Genomic DNA, 24,971 nt, shown 5'->3' with positions numbered 1-24,971 from the left:
GTTTTTACCGTACTTGATGGTACTCTCGTACACCAAACACAATCTATTACGCAAAAATGACAATGTAATTACGATAATTATTGCAATACACATATCACTAGGCACCAAGGCACGTTAGTCACGTACATCCATGCGTGTGACGTCGCCATTTTGCGATAGCGGGGGTGCTTGGACCATGAAGGCTGGGCCTTATCGGCGCTATAGCTATATCGTACAGGTTTATTCACGCAATTCTTATTGCGTCTCAACTGCTTAGAAGGATAACAACTACTGTACGTACTCAATTTCGGTATTAAGCTTTTGAAGTTATTCCAATTGAGAGAATTATCCTACTTGGGCTTCGGCGTTAGATCAAATGCCAGGCAATTAATAAGTGATAATTAAAATGGATATTGATTTGAGTAAGGTAAGCAAGTGAACAGTGTCGGGCTAGTGGTTTCAATGCAGACTCTCATCCCTGGGGTCGGAGGTTCGAAAACAGCTGTGCAATGGACTGTCTGTATATGTGCATTTAACACTCACTCGTACAGTAAACGGAAATATCGTGAGGAAATTATTCTTAGACCAAAAAAGTCGATGCAGTGTGAGGCACAGGAGGCTGATCACCTGCTTGCCTATTAGAAATAATCACGGAACAGATACAGAAATTTGAGGCCCAGACCTTAAAGATTGTAGCGCCATTGGTCAACAAGAACAAGCCACGTCAAACGAGAAAATTGTTTAAAACAAAAACATGATCACAACATGTGATGCCACCTGTCAAAAACCTTGCACCGAAAAGTACACACACAATAAGCTAAAAGATATGCCAAAAGTTCGTTTCAGTTGACATTTACTTGTTGCTTCAAACAATATAAATTCACATTTATATTTCATAAACGACGAACTCGACATCATAACATTCGCTATACTACGATTCATTTACAATTCCGTCACGAGAATATGTCTTTATACGAACGCTGTATCTATACATCGTATAACTATAGGTATAGGACGGCATAGAATCGTCTAGTCTAATCTGACTTTATCGCACTAGAGTGAAGTAGAATTTTTCTTTAAGGAAAATACTTTTCACTGAAGGTCCCAAAATCCTATGGGACACGGGGCAGCCAAAATAGTCAAGTCCATGTGACACTTCAATATAAGTGTAGTCGACCTATTGGTCATTATCGGAAACGATAATGTTATATTACAATTTATGAGTGTATGAAAAACTAAAGGGCAAATTTACGAGTATTACTAAACTGACGAAATACAATTTATTGGCTACAAGTGTAAGTTGATAACATTCTTCTAATTATTAAATAAAATATATAAATGTAACTTAATTAATGATAGGTTTAAATTTTTATTTTGGTCAGATTTAGTCGCTTGTGTGTTATTTATTAAATTACCTACTTCTTTTTATTATTGTTTCTTTGTATTAATTTATCTTTTCTTCTTTGTGTTGTGTAACTGTTAAAAAAAAATTGCTGTATTCTCTAAGTCTTCTGTTTCTTGTCTGTTGTACTTACCATTGTAATATACAATTAAATAATAAGCATAATACATTTATTATGGTAAAAGTATATTATTAATAACTACTTAAATGTTGTAATGTTCTTAATGAGTAATAATCTTTAGCAATTGTACGTTAGCTTATTGAAGAGTTACTGTAATTAAAAAAGGTTTAAAGAGGTTCAAAGTTCCTTTTTTAAACTTAAATGATAAGGTATTATCTATGGGTCTATGGGACAGAGCAAAGACGGTAGTCCGGGGATAATTGGACGTCCTTTCCGGGGACAGAGCCCCCATTGATCAAACGTTTTGAGATTAAAGTATTTACAAAGCTTTACTGCGCAGTGCTATTAGTAAAGTAAAAGCACACATACTGCGGTTCGTATCTGGATGGGTATCTACCTAGATTATTACTATTACATAATTAATGAATTTGGTTATGAATGGAACGCATTTGAACCCTCACTGCCAAGAAGTGTCGATGGCATCATATCAATGATCCAAGACTAAAAGAGAAAATCTTCATACGTAAATATTACTGGTCTTACATTATTGAGTGTACACAGACAATCTCTATTCCATAACACTCATACACGGATCACTTTTTGTCTGAAAATAATAACAGCTCATCTTTTCAGTAGCGTGGCTGTACAGCATCCAGCTATACTTAGCTAGTCAATAAAATTCCACTTCGCGCCAAGCGGTTCTCTAAAATCTAGACTCTCGTATTTCAATGATAACGTTGAGATTAACCTAATCCAAAATCTTGATTAGTTCAGTTTGAGTAGGGTTTAAGAGACAGGCCTATACATAATTAATTACTGATTGCAATCTACATAGAACAAAAATCTATTCTATTGACAATTTTTGCTTGAATTCATTTGCAAAGTGCTACATTTAGATTGATTAATTATTTATAACAAAAAAACAATTATACTAAAGATATAGCCAAAAATAGAAAACATAATATATACAAAAACTAAAAAGATATCCATGTACTAATACATTTAACTAAGTACTACCTAATTCGGTTGTGTTGTGTGATGGTGTGAAAGTAAGAATATGTACATAAGGGTGTGTATGTGGGGTGTACTCATGATGCTGGTTATTTAGCGCTATATTTTATAATAAAAAAAACAACCATATACAAATAGGCATACAAATTTCATATTAAAAATAATAACAGATATTTAAAATTGTGGTCTAAATAGTCTCCAACTATAAAGGCACCTTGCCTTTAAAAATCTAATCTTCTTTAATATTATATAGATTTAAAACCGATGCGCAATATTTTAAAACAGAATTTAATTAAAAAAATCTCCTATATTATTTATGGCAAATATAATACAATTCAGTACGTAAATTGATATTTTATTTATTTTAAAATTAAGAAACCATTTTGGCGGCAACGTTTCCGACGCAAAAAATTTGAATATTATTTACAGGCCAACGGGCATAGAGGTCTTGTATTATAATGAGGTTTTTCTGAAACAGGTTTCGCACGGTTTTTTATCTTAGTGTACATTACACTTTTACCGAACGGACTTAAAGCCCCTTGCACATTGCCATCATCGTTTTAAAGAAATAAAACCAACGGGTCTGATCACACAGAAGTTAACTGGTCAGCTTGGATTCTCATCGGATCTTCACAGATTTAGAGTTAAGCAACATATATAGTATAGCTAAGACAGGTTAACCACAAATTATAGGAATTAACATAACAGAGACAAACTTCAAAGAAACCCTGTTGAAATACAATACTACATACTTACAAACATTGTGTGAAACAAAAAACTTGGCGATTTTAAAGAGTGGCGAAGAGTTTATTGCCAGTTCTTCTATTCCATTCTACGCCCTTAATTTGAGAATTGGCAGTAAATGTAAAAGTAGAAGCATTTAATATATTTTATTTTGTGACGTTCAATAGTGTATATTGTGTTACCTTTGTGTATGATTTTGATTTTGAATAAGTCTAATTGTTGTTAATACCAGTGGCCTAGTGGCGCCAGCGTGCGTCACTCATCATTGAGGTGGTAATTCGATCCCCGGCTGTGTATTAATGGAGTTTCTGCCTGTGCGCATTTACCATTCGCTTGAACGGTGAAGGAAAACATCGTGTGGAAACCGGCTTGCCTTAGACCCAAAAAGTCGACAATGTGTGTCTGGCACAGGAGGTCGATCACCTACTTGCCTATTAAATTTAAACATGATCATGAAACAGATACATAAATCTGAGACCCAAACCTAAAAACGTGGTAGCGCCAATGGATTTGTTATTAGATAATCATACTCAATACAAATGTTATTTACACACATTTGAGGGGTAGTTCTTTAAAACTGAAGACCACTCACAATAACACAATTCCCTAAAGAACTTTCTCCCAAACCGAGTAGTGGCCGACTGGAAGTCTTCCGAAAAGTGTAATTAGTGCACCATCTTTTAACTCTTATCATCTTACTATCAGCTTATTAAGCTGCTAGTGTGTTTATAAACATAATAATATATATTTGAAAAATAAATAAATAAAGTTTGTAAGTGTAGAAGCAGCTTAAAGCAGTGGTCAAAATTTATTATGTTAGTTAAAATTAATTAGCCGTTTAAGACACGATGCGCCGGTTTTATTACTGTCTGTAATTCTATAGGTTTGATCTCGCCATGCGCGTAACACTCTATTTTGGATCCTTGTTTTACGTAAGATAACTAATAACAGTTGCGTAAATCAAAACTACATAACGTATTATATATAGGCATGAAATAAAAAATCATATACCATATGTGATGTTGGAATTCACGCCACGACGCTTGTTTTTGTATATAATTGTTGAACAAATTTTTTGACATCACGAAATTTAGCACAAGTGATTGAAACTTAAATAGGCCGTACCTACTGAAATATATCCAATACAGCCGGCAACGCACTCGCTAGCCCTCTGGCATTGAAAAGACTTCAGTTAAAATAGTCAATATATTTTAGGTAGATAATTTAATTTCAAAATTATGAAAAATCTGGTACAAAATAGTTGAATTTTACAAGTTCTGACGTATATATTTCGGTATGTCTCGAGTGAGGCATTCCGCGCCATATACCGCGGATATTCGCGTCCCAGTTAACACGCCAGCGAGCACCAACGACCTGTCCCGGCTTCCCATGCTAATCTTTATATTTACCAACTTTTAGATAGAATATACGACGAGAAGGGATATATTTCATAGTGATATTTTTAATATATAAGTCCTCCACAATACAAGTTTTTCAAATTCCGTCTGCAAAAACCAAACTAAGAGTTCTGGCACCTCTCATTCGAATTCTTCGCGAATATAACTGAATAAACACTACGTATCCAGAGATCGATATATTCGGTAGTGGGCTGATGTAAAAAAAATACATTTGTATGTACCTATCTGATACATAATCCGCTATTTTGTTAGTAATTTATTGCCAACACTTTTCAATATTATGTATAAAATACTAGTTAAATCTAAAATTGGAAGTGTAATATTAATTTTATTGTATTTCTGTTACTTTTACTTTTTATTTTTTGTAACATTTATACTTAGGGTAGAGCGGGGCTAGTTGAGCATAGGGGCAAGTTGGGCAATTGAAATATCTCGGAAACTATTCACCTTACGCGGGAGTATCAAATAGCGAAAAGAAGGAGTCGTAGGAGAGGTAATCATCGCACGATAGCTAGTGGCAGCTCGACGAGTGAGTGAAGTGTCACGGCGTTTTGTTTATTTTGTGACGAAAAAGTAAAAACATTGTTTATCGCAAGGTTTCGTCTGTCTTTGTCAAATGTTCTCTGTTTTCAATCAAGAGAGTGTTTATCTTTCAGAAGATTATTGTATTTTTGAATTGTAAATAGGTTTTGGGTCTAATTCTAGGCATTTATTTACAATCCTACTTTTCTTTTAACATTTCGGGTTGGGGTAAGTTGAGCAACTATAGCTCAACTATCTCTACGACTTAAGCAACTGATGAGTAATGAATCTTTTATTTTTTGTTTGGATGCGGACTTACAAGAGGAAGACTACAAGATGTTCTTACACTACTGAATACTTAAATAATGCTACAAAGGCTGTCCACGATGAGGGAAAAAGTGTGAATACCGCCGCTAAAGAATTCGGTATTGGTTGACTTTTAAATAAATTAAATGAAGGTGATGATTCATTTATGGGCTATACAACACCGAGGGAAGTATATCCTCTCTCACAAGAGAACTGTTGAAAAAATTCTTGCTACAAATGGCATTTTCTCCAAAAGACGTCCGTCGCCCTTGCCTAAGAGTGTGCTGAAATTCCACCAAGCTGAATTGCAAAAAAGATTTCCGGAAAAGTCAAAAGAATGGTTGATGATGTTTTAAAAACAAAAAAGTCGTAGCTATCCATACAGAAACCAGAACCCACCAGCTTTGGTAATCTTTTTTAGAAATTATCGGAAGTAATGGATAGATATGGATGCTCATGTTTTGTAGATTCTAGTTTCGGTTAATTATACAAAGAAAATTTCTTTAAATTTTGTTGTTCTGTCAATAAAATACTATTAATAAAAAGCTGACTGTCTAACACATATTTTATTTCATCTCAAGTTAACATAGAACCCATGGTTTGGCCTAGACATTCTTAGTGCTCAACTTGCCCCATACCCTTGCTCAACTTACGCCACCTATGGGGTACATTGAGCATACTTGACTTTCTGCATTTAAACATCTGTAGCTATTATATTGGACTTGTTACAAAAAAATACTATGGACACTTTTGTTAAGGGATAAATTACTAATCCATCAGGACACATAACAACTCATTGAGACTTATCATTGAGGAGCTATATCCAAGCAAGTGAAAAATTGCTCAACTAGCCCCGCCCTACCCTACCATAATTGTCATATATTTTAAAAATGATTGCCTGAAACATATATTGTAGATATAGCATTATATATGATGTGGTGAACTTAAAAAAATAAACAGAGAACTTATTTGAATTTGTTTTGTCCTGCATATATACTTTAATTATTTATATTCAATTAAAATGTATAATTCGTTATTCTCCTATGAAGGACAAAATTTTAGTCATGTTCAAAAAAGCTACCTCTTCCCGGTTTCCAAAACACAAATCAATACACATCACGAGAATGCTACAAATAAATCCCTTACTCATTGGCCATATTTATTTTAATTTTTTAAAATTTAAGAATATATCTTGATACATTATACTATTCCGTTAAATACCTAAAATTCTTAAAATGCAATTCACACTACACACGAATGGAATTACCATTAACAAATGCCAACAAAAATGCTCAACAATGTGTCAAGATGTATGGCACTATAAAACATCAAGTCCATATAAAAAGGTTTCAATTAAAATTTCCAAGACATTTAATTACATTTAGCGAACATCGCTATGCCAATAAAAATTTTATGCACAATGTAACATGTCAATCAATTGGCAGGAGTTATTAACCGTTGCTTCACTTTTTATATACTTTTCATTCATATACAAAAGTTATGATCTAGATCTTGTTATTAAAATTACGATCCAGATATGAACAGATTTTAAATATTTATTTATACACAATTATTGATTTAAACACAAAAATACATATACTATCCTTACAGTACTATGCCAATACGATAATGTCAAAAACGAACGAAACGAAGTGTGGAGTTTCTTGCCCATTCTTCTCCACACGAAACTACCTTTTGGAAGGGGCAACTAGAATCTTCTATGTATATATTTTTTTTTGACGTTCAAAAGTGCCATTTTAGATGGTCTAATTGAAATAAATGATTTAACTTTTGAGTTTGACTTTGAACAAAAAATTAAATACATAATAGAATATGATATACAACTTAACTTACTTCATTTATCTAAATTTTAAAATATACTGATGACACTATCAGAGGTTAATAAGATTGTGTCATGCAGATCTGGCTACCATGGGGTAGTAAAGAATAGGATTATGAGCTAAAGTAATATTGAAAATATTGAGGACCGCTAAGTAGACTTTGAGTAATTAGACATGGTAAGTATTTTAGACAATATTTTAATATCCCAAGGTATTTTTTTTTTACTTCCTACTATAGATAAACGAATGTACATAGATTTTTATAGTAATAGATTTGTTACTATTAACTAAAACGGATTTAAACCCTCTTAAAACAGAGGTGATAAATTGTAACACGAGATACGCGTACGCGCAACCTTGAAGTGATATGTCCGGATATTGCGGCTGGCCAGTATCACTGCAAATACTGATAACGAGATATATTTTTGTTTTAAACTTCACTCCCTCAAACCTAAGGTATTTACTGAAATATTACAAAATCAGTGACACTCTAAAAGGCCCTTGCGCGAATTGTGCCTACCCAACTGACGGTTTCAGTGCTATAATTCAGAAAGGGTGGCCTCCTGCATCGTGTTCGGCACCGATGGTATCCTTAATCGATGACAAACAACACGACTTGATATCTAATACGACTTGATATCATGAAGCGTTGATATGCTGTCCATGCCCCACTATATGAGTATTTTTTGTTTTATTTACTAACCAATACTAACATAGCAACTAGAGCCGAATGGTTACTAACTAAAACTACATACGAACTACATACTGAAATAAAGAAGTTATCATATAATATGTAGAGTCGAAAAGATTTTTGAACATTTTTTAAATACTTCGTCCGTGGGCGTATTCGCAAACGGAAGTACAAACATACATTGTTCGCTAGATTAGAGCTGTCAAAAAGTGATTCATATAAACATACTTGAAATACAAATGCTTTCAAAGGAACGCATTACTCCCGTATGTTCTAATACGTTTTTGACATTTGGGAGTTACGTTCCGCGACTCTCGTCTTTGAATCCTACCCTCAAAACCTTTAGTTCGTTCAACACCGGTAAACCATGTAACTTGCACATTTGTACTGTACGTGCACAGAAGGCTGACTTTAGTATTTTTTAAAGATCATAAACACAAAACATAAATGTGAGGGTAGCAAGCACTTACTACCCGTGGTACCTTCTTTTTTAATTTTGTATACAACATGTAACAAAAACTATCGACATATACAATATATTGAACTTCAATCAATCTAATACGACTTGATGTAGTCATAGATACTAGAATATCATACATTTTATCTTTATCTATCTAAATCGATAACGAAAAATAATGTTTCAGAATTTTTACAATACAATTCAAACGTAAAATTTTTAAAATCTCCCCATACAACAGACGTTAGGGTGTCACCATTGATATGGGTCGCGATACTAAATCGGTCCCGGGGTCAGCGGCCCTGCGCCCACGCACTCGAACACGGTGCCATCTTGGAAGCACACCCACTTCGCTAAACCACGTATAAATTTTCTATAGGTTGTATATTTGAATGGACAATTTATATGTCCTATATTCTATGCGATTTCAATAGTTTTAACGCTACTGATAAGCGGGAAAGGAGAACATATAATTTTTATATTATAAAATATAGATAGCTCTACTTGTAGTTATTGCAGTTATTAATCGATACGTTGCTTTGATCATGCCTGAAACACGTTTATTATACCTATACACTTTAAGTAATACGGTAGAAGACCGAAACACTTTTGCGTGTTTCATTCATTACAATCAAGCCATTTTATCATCGAAATTATTTATTTGCGCCGTAAATCGCCACGTGTGTGAACTACTAAGCATGCCGCCATACAACAAAGTTTAATATAAAAAATCGTTAATTTCTTATCACTTACTACACGATCACCAAAATTAAATAAAACCCTTTTGTTAAGTCTACAACGCGGCTAGCGGCTAACTTCATATCGTATTAAAAAAAAACTAGCACGAAATACATCCAAAAGCCAACCCTCATCCGCGATTTGAGCGTAAATAAGGTTGCACTCTCGGATGTATCGCTCACAATCCAATTGGCCGCAGCCGTCTTATGCAAGCCTTGCCACTCGAAAGGTGTCCTACGTCAAGTGCTGAAACGTTGTTTGGCCTTGTCTTTCACTCGCAAGAGTTTTATAGGAATAACAAACACATTTATCTCAATGATATAATAGCATACGTGAGTCAAGGATGCCTGTATAAGGAGAAAAACAGTCAATTTGATTAAATAACATGTTCCTATATTTACTACACCATTCGTAAAATATTCCATCAAAAATGACACATTCTTTATGTAAAAAAATAACGGATGCCACAAACTTGCCAATGGCCTCAGCAGATGTTCTCAATTTCTTTCTTTATTGGCAAGTATTGTGTCTGAGATGTCTCATTAAAATCACCTACCGAATGAACAAGCAATGAGTGTTACTTAAGGCAATTTTCACCACCACTATATGGAACCGGCTGCCCACTGAAGTATTTCCGAACCAATTCCACTTAGCTCACCATTTCTTAAAAGGGCGGCAACTTACTTGCGAGCCTCCTGGCAGAGAAGAAGAACAAGTATGAACTATATAGAAAAATAGAGAGTTAGGCGCCAAGCCACTAGTTATTAACTATATAATTAAAAATTCACAGCGTAATTTTAGTAGGTACTTTGTCTGCGGCTTTAAGACGTTGAAAAACTTTTATTTTATCACCATAATGTTAAAATGCAACAAGTAATTTAACAAATATAGAGATATTCGTTTAAACTTTTGCCCATCATAATGTACTGAAACTAGTCAGTTCATTTAACAATATTATGTAAGAACCGCGTTCCCGACCCAAACTGTTCACGAATAGTTCGAAACAAACTTCGTCTTTCAAGTTTCAAACTTTTACCGTATAAACGTACTTCGAAAACATCGCAAGAATAACTTGAGTTGTTTTCGTAATACCTAAAAAACCTATTAAGAGCTTTTGGAATCAAAGAGGCTCTAATATTTTTTTCAAGTTGACTCAAAACTGCTCTACGTTTTATTGTAGCTGAAAAATGACTATTATTTCGACTAATTGTTCTTATTCTTACACAGGAAATACTATTGCATAGACAAATCACAAGTATGTATCATATGATATTAGAGCAGTGTTGGATTAGTGGCTTCCGCGTGCGACTCTCATCCCTAAGGTCGTAGGTTCCATACTCGGCTGTGCACCCATGGACATTATTTCTATGTGCGCTTCAACATTAGTCGAACAGTCCAGGAAAACATCGTGAGGAAACCGACTTGCCCAAAAAGTCGTTGGCATGTACACAGGACGCTGAACACCTACTTGCCTATTAGATTGACATATTATAAAACAGATACAAAAATCTGAGGCTCAGACTTAACGAGGTTGTAGCGCCACTGATTGTTTAATATTTGTATCATATAAACGTTACAACATAAAAAAATAATGACTTAAACAAGCTCAAAAATTATATATCTAAAACGCATTGGCCCCGCAACAATCATCGTAGTATTTTACGCTTTGGAAAATGATTGCATGTCTTCAAACCGTTGTTCATAGTAAACATTGATCTACTTAGAGCAGCATTACAACCGACAATTACGTTACGAACCACGTGATCAGCTGTTTTTATTATAAAATTAATTAAATATTATGAAATAACTTCAGTATAAAATGTATATAAAGCGGAATACTTCTAGAATTGGTAGAACAATGGTGTAATACATTCGTAACAATAAAATTAAGGCTAACCTGACACGCTTAGGGTCGGAGTACCTTAGCACGCGCTAATAAGGCCTCTAAGCCCATGTTATCTCAAGATATAGGTCAGAAAACTGGTACAGCCACGCCTAGGTACCTTGGTACTCGTTATGCCAACGCGCTAAAGGGTTTTATTTAATTGGAGAATAGGATATACATATTTGAAGATAATACTGTTTCCTGTTAGATAAAAGATTAGGTAAGGTTTCGTGAACAATTTCACATCAAGAAGACACGAAAACGGTATAAATGTTAATAATCTTAAATAAAATATCTCGTCTGAAAACAATTGGGATATAAAAATCAGTGAATAAAAAGGTTTCTTGAAATAAAAAAAACTTACCCATTTTCATCTTTAATTTTCTTCTTTCGACCTCGTTTCTTCGGTTGATTGAGCATCATCTGCTGCGGGTGCATCTGCATATGGGGATGCTGATGCGGGAGGTGTTCGTGATGTTGCATATGCGGCGGCATATGATGCTGCTGTCCCAACATGGCACACATAGCATCGTCCTCCACAAAGGAGTAAGGATCCTCGCACTCTTGCTTGATACCATTGTATAAGTCCTCACTACGTTTACCGAACTGATGTGGCATTTGTTGGCTCATGTCGTACGGCGCCTCTGGTTCTCGTTTGAAGTACGCGTCTTGGTTGTACTTTGGAAAGGGGAAGTGCTGGTATGGTTCCGGGTCGTGATGAGGTGGCGGCGCTGGAGGTTCAAAATGGCGGTAGGGGGAGGGGAAGGGCCGTTGTAAAAGGGGCTCAAAAGGCGGTTCAGGCGGAGGGGTGCGGGGAGGGACGGGCGCGGGAGAACCCTCAGCGCTGGAGGGCTTCCGCCGCGCCTCGCCGCTGTTGCTCGTCTCGTAGCCATCGTCCTGACTCTCCGCCGCTTTCGGCTTCTCCTCTCCGTCCTCCCTGAAACAGGAAAAATATAAATTAATTTATATATAAGTTACAGATAAGCAGCAGACCATCATATAAATTATTTCCTCTTTTATCATTGTAATGGTTCCCCTTAAATGTTGTGCACACTTGTTATTGAAGCAAATGCATGTAAGATGTTTTGTATGTCGTGTATTCTCTGTAAGTGTTTGTATGTGTTTTATATAATAAATAAAAATAGAGAAATGCCAAATACGTATTGTGACATTATCCCTTAGGGTAGCATTCTGTATGAGGCTATAGGAATTTTTAATATCCTAACAAGATCATAAACCGCAAATAACTACATCCTTGTATTTAGTATCAACGTCGCAATATCAGACTTATTTACAAAAACCACTCAAGTATGAGTAATTATCCTCTTAAACGATAAAAACTGTGCATTCATATTGATATTATTATCAAAATATCAAGGTGGAAATACACGATATTGTACTCACATATTTCATGATGTACTAGGAATTTTTGTAACTAAGCCAGTACAGGTAAGTAAAAAAAAGTACACAATAACTGAGCGTATACCCCCTAATAGAGACTGTAAGTGTTTTTGGACACATTATGTTAAAAATCCTTTTTAGTAAATTAAGTTAGTTATTTGGGGCCGTTCAAGTATTACGTAAGCAGTTAATACTGCAATTTCCCCCCCCCCCCATCCTATTATCAGCAAAATTAAGCAAAACTCTTAATAATAATAGTACATAAACGTAGGTATTAATTTTTTGTAGGAATCCTCGAAAATGCATTTCGTTTTCAAGCAGACAATGTGTGGGTATTATGTGTAACAAAGTAAATAATTACTGTTGACGTAATCACCAAATAATAAAAACAAGGAAATAGAAATGAAATAAAAGAATTTCGATTCAATTTAAAGTTTATTATTTAGTATAATTGATTTGCATGTGACAATCTTTTAATGTATGTACATGGCTTTTAAATAGAAATTCCTTACACGGGACGGCAATAAGTATAGCATAAATATTAGTTAGAATAAAGTGGAAGGACCAATAAAATTCTCGAACAAAATACTTTTTACAGACACTGGCGCTTTTTTTCGCAATGACGTAAGTATGCAGGTGCAAATTATCGGTTTGTTTTTGAAAGGGGTCATATCAAGTGCAAGACTGTTTCCTTCACACCAATTATTGGTATTGTCTATGTATGCGTCCAAGTATGATTCAATGTAATCGAAAAGTGAACGAATCTTCCTTCTTTAAAAGTAATCAATATCTTAAACGCTAATATTAAATAATTTTCTAGATCCACAAACAAAGGGTAGTTATATTATACCAAGAGGTAAAGAGAAGACTCGAAGAAGAAAGGTAAATACATGACGCAAATTTTATTAAATATTTATAACTAATTAAAAAGTTGTGATACAATTATTAGCATAAAATGAATATTAACCCATGTAAAATGAACCGTTACTTTTTATCTACCCTCAAAATTAGCAATCATCAAGTAGTTTCAAATATCGACTATTGAGTTACAATTTTGAAAAGATACAGAGAGATGTGTGAGCACATTACAATTACTACTAAAATCGTTACATCACACTTATATATAGCAAAAACTAAAACATTCCATAGTAGTTTGAACCTTGTTACATAAACTTAAAGTCTTATTTTGAATAAGACAGTTAATTCCACAGTATGCATGTATGTCCCTAATATCAATATAGTATATATAGTTATATATATACTATATTGATATTAGGTATATATAGTTATATAGTTGGCAAACGATATTCGACAAACAGTATAGTTTTCGTTTCGGTGAACCTATTTGTAATACGTTTTTATTCTATAGCAAAACATCTCATAAAACACGCTTAATTAACGAGTCGATCTTGACCGTATTTTTTTGAATACCTAAGTTCGAAGATGCCAATTTAAACATCCATTTCCTATGACCTACTAAGTATTTTAAAAGATTTCTAGAACCGCTTTAATTATGGTTAACTAACTATTTTAGCTTAACTTTTGGTAGAAAAAAGATGTTAAACATGAACCGGACTCATTTCTTCGTCTGTTTCATTGATTGACATAGGTATAGGCTATGGCCTACAACAAAATATTGTTTCACCGGCATTGACCACACCAATTGAACTATTTATTATAAGTAAAATATAACCTATATTTGCGTGGACATAAGAAGTAAAGAAACCAAATCGCTTTCTTGCCAATCTAAATGATAAATGAAACATGAGATCTTTCGGACAGGACATTACACACTATGCAATACCAGTTCTTCAGCTTTGGTGAAGGCTATACCTCGTTTCGTATTCTTATACATAAACATACTCAAATGTTCATAAAAAAAATCCCGCCACGACTATCTAACAAATTCAATGCCTTATTATAAAGTAGAATACTGATTTAAAAGTTTAAACGTATACAGAGTAAATTTGAATTTGGAATAACTAATTCTTAAATTATAAAAGTGCAAGGTTAAACAACACAAGGATGATTTAGAAAGTGCAACTTTAAGCTTAATTCGATTAAAAATGTATGAATGAAATTCTTATTCATACCAAAAATCTTGAAGGACTTTTGAGACAGTAAATAATATTGCATACTTTGACTTTTGAAATCTCTATATTAAAGGCCGATATTCCTCATGACTTTTACATGAAAATTATTGCGTCTTATTTATTAAAAACATTGTTGCATATATATACTACAGTAAGAGACTTAATTGGAGGGCAACGCCTTATCTAGTACAAGCGATCTCTTCCGGGCAACTTTAGTAAACTACAAAGAAACGGTTTATTATATTTATTTAGGTGATAATCAGGGTAAGATATGAGATAACAAGGTGGAAATGGCCAGCAGGGAAGAGAAAGGTCGCCTTCTTGCACGGTAGGCTGACGAGCTTAAAGTGTGGAAGATTGGGGAAGAAATGCTCATGATAGAGAGAGATGGAGCCAGTTGAAGGAGGCCAAATGGCTCTATGAGTAAAAAGAATTAGTGTGTGTATCTTTTGTACATATTAATGTTTCATAAAAGGAATAAACGAAGCTTAATTATTATTATTAATTATAAAGGGTAAGAGAGTCGAGGCTAGGTATTGTAGGAAATGCCTCCCAAAAATCAATAACATCAAGATGCAACATATTTCATGCATATTTTTTTATTAATCAACAAATATTAAGAAAATGACGCAATCATGTACCCACAGGTTGATAGTTCCACTGGATTATTACTTTTTATTTATAAAGGTTGATTGAGAACTTTTATATAACAATACCCACTTCACGTGACAGCTACGTTGTACGTTATATAAGTATCTTTCTTCTTCAATGTCTGGGATACGTAACGACCGTTTCAATTGTTTTTATATATAAAATATTCACATGCCCTTTATGTAATAATTACTCTCCGACTTGAGAAATGTAAGTCTTTGGAGGACATAAATAAAAATTCTACAATTTCAACTCAGAGAAAAATTGTGACTTGTGAGATGCGAATTCCGGGACTAATATTTTTTTAACTTTTAACTTAGTACTCTAAAATAACCTAGTTCAAACTAAGCCTTTAAGAAAAGCTAAACCAATTCTTAAAAGATCGTCAACGCACTCGCGAGTCTTCTGGCATTAAAACTATCCATGGGCTGCGGGGCGGTATCACTTAACATCAGATGACCCTCCTGCCCGTTTGGCCCCTGTTTTATAAAAAAGCCAAACCCAGGATCCCACTTCTGGGTTCGACAGCTACATACCTGTTTTTTTAAATTAATTTTAAATAAATGTTGAGGGAGAGTGTATTGGATCGCTAAAATAGGTTGCCAATAGAAAATTAGTCGCAATTACCCGTAATTATTTTTGTATAATTAATTCACTGAAATAAATTGCAACTATATTTTTTAATTAATTTTACTCCACAAGGAAATGATCTGTCAGGCTCTCTAAATAGCAGAGATTTTGGTGTGGGTTCCACATACCCCTGCAACTTCGGGGGCCACACGCAAATGCATTTCCACCTCGGATATATAAAAAAAGCTGTCAGCCACAACGCAGTAGAATCTTACTCCATTATTGTAATCGTCATTGCTCATAAAAGCAAAAATGTATTAGGTAATAGAAAACACATAAAAATAAATATTCAATAGTAATTTGACATTTGACTTTTGACAAAGCTTTGTTTATAAATGCCGGTGATTGATGTACTTGTCAAACATCTCATTTACACATGTTATGAATATTTATAAAAAACATACCGGTGTGGGGTACATTCCACGGCTACCGTAATAATAGGATAAACGTTCCCTCTTAATTATCATAAACTACATAATATGTCATCTTAAAAGGGGAACTTCCCTATCACCTAATAATTGTCTTGTACTTGTATCTCACATACGACTGGGATACATAGTCATACAACACAAAAATAAAAACTAAACTAGTATGCCAGAAAGCAATTAAAAGAAGCGTACTAAAGATAAGAATACAAAAAGTAAAAAGCAAAAAAAATAAGGCGAAAAAGAAAAATTATATATGTATATTATATACATATAGTCTTCAATTATGCCCTTAAACAGAAGTGGCAATGGGCGGGACATATAGCAAGATGCACAAATAAAAAATGGACTTTAAAACAACTATATGGGAAATGCCAAGGGAAAGAAGAAGAGGGCGCCGTAGAAAAAGGTGGATAGAAGACATAGAAACGTTAGCAGGAAGCGAATGGAGAAAGAAAGCCATGGAGACATTTGGAAAAGGCTGGAGCTCTATACCCGTGAAGGGTTTGATCGGATCAATGGTACTGAAATAAATTATGATAGCGACTAACAAGAAAAAAATATGTATACAACAGGTTTAAACTGTATATTGGTAACAAATATTGTAAATATTATGTGACTAGGAACACACATAAATCGATAATTAATCTGTGACTATTCACAGGCTCATAAAACACAGTTCTCAGAGCATCAGGAACCTAGAATATTTCTCTTAAAATAATTAAAAAATATATATTGTTCTAATAATAATAATATAACTCCCAAATCTTTCTAAATCCCAACACGTGAAAAATAAGCCAGTAAAATAAATGTCCTTGGATTTTAGAAATTAATGTTTTCAACGTGTGCGCAGGTGATTAGTCACCTGTCTTTACAAACTGGTTGGCTAAGACGGCCACAGTGTGTTTCAAACAGTGCCAAGTATTTGCCTAAATGTGAAAACCTTGGATAGATTCAAACATGGGTTATTTTGATGATTAAAATGGGACTAGCCCATGATATCATTTTAGCTACTGGCAATTTCAATTAATCCTATTGAATGTTTTAGTTACTACTTGTTTAAAATTTATTGACTTATATTTAAATTTAAAAACTTTGGACGGAATTAATAGACGCAAAAACACCAATATACATAATACAACGCCATTAGCTGAAGTTTTCTTTATCTCTTTTATAGAGCGGGACTAATGGGCCGGAGACCCATCTGATGTTAAGTGATACCCTCCGCCCATGGACACTCACAATGCTAGAGGGCTCGCGAGTGCACTGCCTTTTATGTGTGTATGCCCATAACTCAAACTCAAAATAACTTCAGTCATATTGGTAAACAAGTACACTTATGAACGTCAATAGAAAAGATGTTAAATTAAATCTAAATTTACATTTACAACCAGTTCGCAAGTCAAGGGCGTAGAGCGGGCAATAACTGGCAAGAAACTCTCCGCTACTCTTTTTAATCGCCAAGTTTTTGAGTCATACAAATTGTTTGAGCAAATCAATCCCAAAGATTAGGATCTTTTAAATATTTGTAAAATTTATAAAAAGCTATATTGATTAATTTACGTTTAACAAGAGCTTTGATATTCAGTGATAATTCTCTAATTTCATATTTTAAAATACCTATTAAAAGTTACTTAATCATGATAACTACGTGTCACAAAAAATAAGAAAAATTGTTTTTGGACGTGACAAAAATGTTACCGTCACCATTTTTCAAGTAGGTACCTACATAAAACCAAATTTAGATATGACGTCAGAGCGTTCGTTCGTGTCCTTACTGTTCGTATTTATCTTGCGGTTTAGCCTCGGTTCGACCTCAAACAAAAGGCCTAGACAATGCGGATCGTTCACGCCATTTGAGGGACTTTTAAGTTGACATTACCACTGTCGTTTTAACGGACTGATTCGCTTTTATGATTACGTACGTGTATTTGTGTGAAGGGTTAACTCTAGTCTCTATAAATAACCAGTCGTCAATCCTACGTTTTTTCTCTAGACAATCATGATAGTTAATACAAGTTATAAAATGTGTGCTGTTTCTAAAAGACTATTTCCATTCACAAGAATTTTGTACTTGCTATGACTGAAGGGTTTACTGTCGCCCGGGCTCTATAAATAACCAGTCATCAGTCCTACGAGTCGTACAACTTTTCTATAGACAATCATGATAGTTAATACAATGTAATATAATCTTTTGTGCTGTGTGTAAAATGCACCTTAACATAAAAGCATAAAGACTCTAATTCTATTCACGAGAATTTAAAGAAATAATGAAACATCTTGCTATAAAAACTCGACGTCCGCAGTTCCAGAACTGAGCGATTTTTAAGGCAGTTTCTGCCGCGCACTATCACTATGTGGAACCAGCTACCCACTGAAGTATTACCGGACCAATTCGATTTAGGGTCCTTCGGGACAGGAGCGTACCTATTCTTAAAAGGCCGACAACGCATTTGCGAGCCCTTTGGCATTGAGTGTCCACAAACGGCATTTGCACTTAACATCAGGTGAGCCTCCTGTCCGATTTCCTCTGTTCTATGATAAAAAAACACCAACAATTGTAAACATAGGCAGGCTGTGGTATTTGGAATATAGAACCCGGACGAAGGTACATACTAAGATATTGCATCACTAATGTACTAGTAGAATATATTTTCTCATAACGCAATTTGTATTTTATATATTTTTTTGTTGTTACTTTTGGGTCTGAGAGCCAGCCAATTAAAAACCAATTTGCCGTCCTCTTGACGGATATATCTAATCATAAAATTGTGATATTACAAGTTCAAAAACATTTATCGTATGTATCGAGACATTTTACAAAAGAGAAAAAAAAGAATCTCTATATTCAAGGTAAAACTCTATTTGGTTGTGCACCTGTTACAACTTTCTTTGTTAAGTTAAAAGGCATCGAACCCGTAGAGTAGTCGCAGCAGGTGCCTAGACTGGACTGGCATCTCCTTTTAACGTCCAACATCCCATATGGCTGTGTGAAGATATGATCTACATAATCATCAATCAATATGAATAAGAAAAAAGTATGTTATGTACGAAATAAGTGCGTACAAATAATTATAAATATCACAGTACATATAACGTGTGCAATTCCCGCGTTATATGTGGTAATACCCGTGTTATACGAGGAACTGAATTAGCGTAATATGAAAATGCATTATAAGAGTACCGTGTTTACGATTAAATGGGGTAATAAGATTCCTATACGACTTATCGATGTCTCTCGTTAAAGTCAAAATACATTTTTGACTTACAGGAGTCACACTAAGGATTTAATCTCGTTTCCGCATATCATCCAGAAAATATCTTATTTAAAAATTGGAATTTGTTTTAAATCAAGTAACACACTGTTACAAAGATAATACAAAATTGAATCCATCAAATAGATGCCAACTCTATTTTAGAAAGCCGAAATTAAACATCGCACAGTATTTTTTGCTGTAATAAAAATTAAAAACATCCGATTAATCATTGTAATAGTAGAATCACGGATTACCATCAACATATTAAGATTTACGCAACTTAACATATTATAAATTACATAACCTTAAGGCCAATAATGTGTCAATTATGATACCGTGTATCGAACTTAGGACTTCCGGGGTTATACCTCTAATAAATTCTTGACCACTGATGGCTCAGTAGTATTGTTATGGTTTACAAAATGTACTGATTCTGTTATTAAAAGAATCATATATATACATATGTCTGTTGTTACATACAAAAAATGTGCTGTAATAAACCTAATATTCTATATTTATATCCAATTGGCAAAACTTGAAATAAATATCTAAATATATTTATTAATCACACTTCGATGCAGTAACACAAAAATGCAATACAATACAATTAAAACAATTAAATAAAAAGGAGGGCTACTGGCGGCCTTATCGTTATCCAGTGAACGCTTCCAGGCAACCACTTAAAAAAATAGATAAGGTGAGCGCAAGAAGTGCAAAACTACATATAATAAAAGTAATGGAACAGAACAAAGTAATAAAAACATATATAAATAGTGAAACCAGACCATAGACCGTAAACAGTAGACCAAATGATTAAAAATTCGCGTCAAAACAAATAAGTTACCATGCCAACCGAAATTACCATGGCAACCCAAAGTCAACGGCCTAAGTCCCAGACAGAAGTTCGAAGTTAACTTTCCCAACTCCCAACTCGGATCGTTAAACAAAGTTTTACAAAGTTCGCGAGACGTCGAATCTATATTCTATTACGCAACAAGGTCTCAAACGAGGCCACTTTAATATTAAAGGTCTAGTCATACAAATTTGAACACATACATGAACTTGATTAAGCTGCATATATCAAAACTATGGAAACAAATCGTATGGAAGCCTGTCATACATTGTAATTTATGTACCAATTATTATAATTACACATTTATAACAAAGCGTTTAAATCTAGTTATTATTTAAGCACGAAATTAGTGTTTCAATTTTAGCAACTTGTTTACGTCAACTCGAAAGGTTTAACATACATAAAAACAAATGATTTTGTAAGAAAACTCGGTTATAAAAACATCAAGATAAACACAATACACTCGGTCTTATATAAGATACATATCAGAATTTTAAATTACCAACCACTTGTTATAAAATGGGCCATAAAGTTTCGCGCAAAAACTTCGCTACTGGACTATTATTAACTTAACGACTAAATAATATGATTGACGTGTTTATACAATATTAGGCTTGTGTTAGTAAAAGTGTTTTACGACTTATTGGATAGAAATATACTATATATATATATATTTTAACCTTTTAGAATTGTATACATGAGCATAACAAGTTGCACACCAGGCAGGTTTAAACGATATATTGTATAGTAAATCTATATATTAAACATATTATCACCTAACGTCTATTTTCGAAGGAAATAAGCAAGTCGAATAGATTTTTAACATCACCAAAAAACGCACACACACTTATACATCCCCACACATTGCACACACACCTCAACAAGCAATTTATGAGTACATAATGTTCGTATGTGTATGGTGTAATTCGTGTTTGACTATATCAATGTAAAAACTGTTAAGATTATCTTTTTTTTTAAAACGTAAAAAAATATATACATATATAGTTACTATTGGTTAATTTAAATAGGCCCCCGTGCCCAGCAATCGTAAAGAAAAAAAACAATAAAATTATGATATACTGTAACTAAGATAAGAATAAAATATACTTAACTAATCGTATGATTGCGACGCGTAAACTGTTAAGCACATGACCGTGAAGATAACATAATTTCATAAAAGCAATTCAAAATTAGTATTCGTCCTTGTCTTTCGTATTCAGTTTACACTTATTCGCATTAAAGTTAATACAACTCACAATCAATAATTAAACCAGACAATTAACCGATTCATCCCGATGAAAATACAACACGACCGTAGAATTGAAATGAGAAAAACAGCTGATCCGAGATCCCGCTTACAGGCAATAAACATAAATGCCATTCGAGCTTCATTCATAAAATTGTTCACTTGAATTATTATACGGCAACGGGTGTAAGCGTGTGTAATACGGATCATTTGTGCGCCTTATTACCAAACAATGTCAATTATCGAGTTTTTATTTACATTCTTGTTTGAGGTGTTTAAGCGTTGCCGGCCTATCATTTATCGGAACAATGTTTCGTCTCCTTAAGATATTTGTATTACTATGCCATGTATTGGTCGAATACAATATTAATGATTTAATATCGAATGATCAGTTCTACATTAAACTCTGTTGATTTCTGAAAAACAAATTTAGTTTAGATTAAACAACTACTTGCCAGCAGGACTTATTTATAAATTCGGTTTTTACATTAAATTGCACATTTAGCGATAAAAAGCTCCAACATTAAAAGCTTTTAACGAACTTTATGACCACCTAATTACTTAAACAATTACCAAGCATGTCAATTTGTACTTTATTTATTTTATTACTGTGTTTAATTTTTAAACATAAACCTTCTCATTTTGATTAATCACTTAACGCAATAAAAGAGATAGTTATCACCAAATTTAATATTTAATTATTCCATAATTTAATACGAATAACATGAAATGTAATTTTTAACAAAATTCGTAATTATAATGATAATGTTTCGAGTTCTTTACAACAGGTGTGGTGAGCAAGACATCCATAAAGTTGATAGAATTTGTCGATCTTTATAATTGACACAATCTAACTAAGGACCTAGACTTTCAGGCTGTGTGTTGTCCGAGAAGCGTGTCAACCAAAGGTAAGACTATTAAACTACACTCCCTTTGATTGTGATTGGTCAGCATTTAGTCCAAATTTGATAATCTCCCAGAGAAAGCGGAATTATTTTTTAGTAGAAAGATCTAAAGTTCTAAAAATCGATTTTCTATAATAATCGATCTAAGGGCCTTATCAAATTAGAACGTTCTTTCCCTGAGCTCAAATTGGTTCGAAAATAGATTGCATAGGGTGCCACATCGTGTCTTAAAAAACGCTCAGTTTTGGAAGTACGGATGTCCAGGTGATACGGGTAGAATTTCGTATTCTGCCTGTCAGTGTACGACTTCTTCTTCAGACATCTAATGACACCTATATAAGATTTCTACAATAAAACACGGCATTGCTACAACTCTCAAGCCTGATTTTATAACAGAATTCTGGCTGTCACCAATGGACTTTGAACACCACCGTAAGGCAACCGACATTTCTTACCTTCACATTCATAACATATAGACCAGTGCCGATAATTTTTGAAACCTAAAAAAATTACAGTAGGATGAAACCCATTAGAAAAGCAGGGGAATATGATCAAAATGAAAGGAAAAATAAATTACGGTCGATCTGAGGTCGGGAAGGGGTAGGGGGGGAGTTTTAAGGGTAAAAAACGGTTTATCTCGATTTCCGGCAAAACTAAAAGTCCTATCGAAGAAAGTTAAATGGCAAAGTTGTAGGTAATAAAAAGATCTAAAACTTTTGTATTCACACATTTTTCACATAACCTCAAAATTTATGTGAAAAATTCATAAAACCAAGTTTTTGGTTTTTAATTTTTATCTTTTACAAAAATATATTTTTTTTAACGAAATTTGGTGAAAACTTACCTTTCTATGTCCCAAATACGCTGTAATTTATTTGATTAAAAATATTTATTTGTTCACCTTATTTTGAATTAATATCGAAAAAACACCCTAATTTTCAATCGAAAATTCTGACGTCAAAATTTCAGCTTTTTTCAAAAAGTTGGTGTGCTTTCAGCTCGTTGAAATCTCTACTTTCCTATGGTAAAAAAATATATATATATTACCATAGTAAATCTTCTCAGAAAACGCAAAAAATCGTATGCAGTAACGCCCAGACCTGTCATCCCCTTCCTTAATTATAATTTAATTCCTGATTATAATTTAAAGAAGATTCATAGAGAAGTAAGGAAGGGGATGACAGGTCTGGGCGTTACTGCATACGATTTTTTGCGTTTTCTGAGAAGATCTACTATGGTAATATATATATATTTTTTTACCATAGGAAAGTAGAGATTTCAACGAGCTGAAAGCACACCAACTTTTTGAAAAAAGCTGAAATTTTGACGTCAGAATTTTCGATTGAAAATTAGGGTGTTTTTTCGATATTAATTAAAAATAAGGTGAACAAATAAATATTTTTAATCAAATAAATTACAGCGTATTTGGGACATAGAAAGGTAAGTTTTCACCAAATTTCGTTAAAAAAAAAATATTTTTGTAAAAGATAAAAATTAAAAACCAAAAACTTGGTTTTATGAATTTTTCACATAAATTTTGAGGTTATGTGAAAAATGTGTGAATACAAAAGTTTTAGATCTTTTTATTACCTACAACTTTGCCATTTAACTTTCTTCGATAGGACTTTTAGTTTTGCCGGAAATCGAGATAAACCGTTTTTTACCCTTAAAACTCCCCCCCGACCCCTTCCCGACCTCAGATCGACCGTAATTTATTTTTCCTTTCATTTTGATCATATTCCCCTGCTTTTCTAATGGGTTTTATCCTACTGTAATTTTTTTCACTTTTTATTTATTTTAAAGGCTATCTGCACTGGTCTAATACGGAATGCTACTAAACAAAGTTTAACAACGGAAGTCATAATCATAGTTAGCGCTAAATTTCACCTCTGAGTGAGATTCAGAAACGCGCGAACTATGGCTCTCTTTCGTTCAACTCCAAAAAAGTACATTGTTTCTTTCCATTATTCGTCATCATTTCTTGAAGTAGGGATAATGGAAAAAATATATGGTGGAGTTGAGTAGTTTATGTATCCCTTTTGAAAGATCGATCGATACACGATTCACCAACTTCGCTTGATAGAAAAAAAATCCAAACATAGCCAATTTTGACCCTTTGAATTCCTTTTAAATGACGAAAATGGATATTATAGAACATGATTTTGAAATTTACACGATATATTTTATCGCAAGCCAAGTAATCCATTTCAAAAAGAAAATTTATAATAAAATTACATTAATTTAATGTTTTACATAACTAATTGTTATTACGGGCCGGCACGCCTCAGTCCTCCAGCTCTCAACTGCGCCCCGCAGTCCACCCCGAGACACTGACACAGCAATTCGAGCTGGGATAGGGCCTTAAATTCCAATACATTTTTAACATACGCCACAC

General features: G+C 33.7%; 1 protein-coding gene across 4 annotated transcripts in view; it reads right to left on the bottom strand.

Moving 5' to 3' along the window:
* The window catches only part of LOC125059179 (atrophin-1), a 71,292-nt gene that overhangs the window by 27,132 nt on the left and 19,189 nt on the right, over positions 1–24,971 (bottom strand). For all 4 annotated transcript variants that reach the window (XM_047663469.1, XM_047663472.1, XM_047663473.1 and 1 more), the window contains exon 2: positions 11,480–12,052. In XM_047663469.1, coding sequence (XP_047519425.1) covers positions 11,480–12,052 — 573 coding nt within the window. The remainder of the gene's footprint in view (positions 1–11,479; positions 12,053–24,971) is intronic.

The sequence above is a fragment of the Pieris napi genome, chromosome 19, assembly GCF_905475465.1.
Source record: "Pieris napi chromosome 19, ilPieNapi1.2, whole genome shotgun sequence".
NCBI classification, from domain to species: domain Eukaryota; kingdom Metazoa; phylum Arthropoda; class Insecta; order Lepidoptera; family Pieridae; genus Pieris; species Pieris napi.
The sequence above is the reverse complement of the archived record's forward strand: the minus strand, read 5'-3'. Positions and strand labels throughout refer to the sequence as shown.